At 50.9% G+C, this 2,188-nt stretch overlaps 1 protein-coding gene and 1 pseudogene across 2 annotated transcripts in view; both read right to left on the bottom strand.

Annotated features, from left to right (window-relative positions):
* The window catches only part of TRNAU1AP (tRNA selenocysteine 1 associated protein 1), a 44,429-nt gene extending 42,247 nt beyond the window's left edge, over nt 1-2,182 (bottom strand). The window contains exons 1-2 of the mRNA XM_011981733.1: nt 2,121-2,182; nt 1,522-1,619 (exon numbers count right to left, since the gene is read on the bottom strand). Coding sequence (XP_011837123.1) covers nt 1,522-1,619; nt 2,121-2,147 — 125 coding nt within the window. The 5' untranslated portion in view covers nt 2,148-2,182. The remainder of the gene's footprint in view (nt 1-1,521; nt 1,620-2,120) is intronic.
* On the bottom strand, nt 761-1,239 carry LOC105540946 (annotated as a pseudogene). The gene has a single exon (XR_001006280.1). The product of XR_001006280.1 is annotated as an NADH dehydrogenase [ubiquinone] 1 alpha subcomplex subunit 6-like (transcript).
* Nucleotides 2,183-2,188: the final 6 nt, after the last annotated feature.

The raw sequence follows: 2,188 nt of genomic DNA, 5'->3' as shown, positions 1-2,188 counted from the left end.
GTGTTAGCCAGGATGGTCTCGATCTCCTGACCTTGTGATCCGCCCGCCTCCGCCTCCCAAAGTGCTGGGATTACAGGCGTGAGCCACCGCGCCCGGCGGCTTTTTGTATTTTTAGTAGAGAGACGGGGTTTCACCTTGTTAGCCAAGATGGTCTCCATCTCCTGACCTCGTGATCTGCCTGCCTCGGCTTCCCAAAGTGCTGGGATTACAGGTGTAAGCCACCGCGCCAGGCTTTATTGTAACTTTTAATTAAGCCTCTTCATAATAGTACTTACTTACCTCAGAAGTGTCTGAGGTTTTAAGAAGATAATAAATGTAAAGTGCTTATTACTTAGCAGATAGTAATCTGACTATACTTACTGAGCATATGCTATATGCCAGACACTGTCCTAATGATGAATGTGAATTAACTCATTTAATCCTCACCATAACTCTAGGAGATACGTGCTATTATTATTTCCATTTTTATACTCAAAGCGAATGAGACAGAGCAGTTAAGTAACTTACCCAAGATCATACAGTAGAAATAGTTTTAAAACCCAGTCTCGCTTGAGTCCTGCCTTTTGTTTTTTGGGTTTTTTTTTGAGACAGAGTTTTCCTCTTCTTGCCCAGGCTGGAGTACAGTGGCACAATCTCGGCTCACTGCAACCTCCGCCTCCGTTGTTCAAGCGATTCTCATGCCTCAGCCTCCCCAGTAGCTGGGATTACAGGTGCCTGCCAACATACCCAGCTAATTTTTGTATTTTTAGTAGAGACGGGGTTTCTTTTTTTTTTTTTTTTTTTTTTTTTTGACCATCGTATAGTGAGTTTATTTGTGCTCTAAAATAATATCAACATGCACCTTTCCACTGAGTGACTTTATGGGTCATGGCCAACATAGAACTTGGATAGGAAATCCTTCGGCCTTGGCGCTTCTGTTTCATGGAAGAACCGCATAACATGTGTCCGCTGCTTCCATACTTTGTTTCTTCCAGTTCCATCTTTCCCTTAATGACCAGAAGATCAACCACCCTGGGGTCTTCATAAACATTTCTCGGACTTTATCCCGTCCCATTTTGACAGTGATGTCCAGCTGGAATTGGTGTACAGTGTTCGGCACCTCCCGATACCAGGCGCGGTAGAGCTCGCGCACCCTCCGCTTGGCCTCGTTCATGTCCCGACTGAAAATGGGCTTCACAAAGGTGCTGGCGGTAGAGGCAGCTTGGCGGACGCCGCTCCCCGCCATCTTGCCAAAGTATCCACTCCTGAGACGGGGTTTCACCATGTTGGCCAGGCTGGTCTCAAACTCCTGACCTCGGCCTCCCAAAGTGCTGGGATTACGGTGTGACCCACCACGCCTGGCAAGTCCTGCCCTTAAGCTACATGCTATTCTTCCACTCATTAGGACCTCAAAATGTTAGCCGTTATAATTTTACAGTGACTATCACTAGGGGTAGTGAGAAGCCATGACTACGATGTTTACATTCTCGTACATGACAGCTGCAACGAGATGTATTAAGGGAGACCTGAGATGAGACTTACCCAGTGAGGCGGTTTCGGATAATTTTGACGCTCATTACCGTCTCCCCCATGGTGGCAAAAGCTCTGGAGATGAAGTTCTCATCCATGTAGGGTTCCAGCTGCGTAAAAACAAGAGCGCAGCGGCTCAGGCTGGCAGCCGGGCTTCCCACTCCGGGTTCCAGAGTCCCTCTCCGTCAGCCCAGGGCTGGCTACGCGCCGCTGGGGGAGCGAGCGGCGAGGTTCGCCTCCGCTGAGCGGCCCGAAACCCCGGCTCCTTTGGTTCAAGCTTGCCCCCCTTTAGGGAGTCTCCCCTTGGACCTAGAAACCCCACTCCTCCGGTCCTAAAACAGCGCGCCTCAGTCCTTGGATTCCTCCCATTCTATGTCCCCAAAGCACCACCTTTCCCTCCCACGAACCCACGTGGGACCCCCGGACTCCTAGCCTCACGGACTCAGCTTTTTCACTTAGATGCTGGAATCCGCTTCTGTGTCACCAAAAACAACCCGGTCACACGTCTCCCCTTTTTGGGATCCCAAGTCCCCTCCTCCTCAGACACTTCCTCCCTCGCGAAACCGAGATGCTTCCTCGTCCTCAGACCCGGGACTACTACCCTCACTCACGTCGCCCATCCACAGGCTGGCCGCCATGCCCGCGCACCCGGGTGGGGCTTTGCGGGAGGGGCTCTGCG

This window comes from Mandrillus leucophaeus, unplaced genomic scaffold, assembly GCF_000951045.1.
Source record: "Mandrillus leucophaeus isolate KB7577 unplaced genomic scaffold, Mleu.le_1.0 Scaffold23, whole genome shotgun sequence".
Lineage (NCBI taxonomy): Eukaryota > Metazoa > Chordata > Mammalia > Primates > Cercopithecidae > Mandrillus > Mandrillus leucophaeus.
This window is presented reverse-complemented; position numbering and strand designations above follow the sequence as displayed.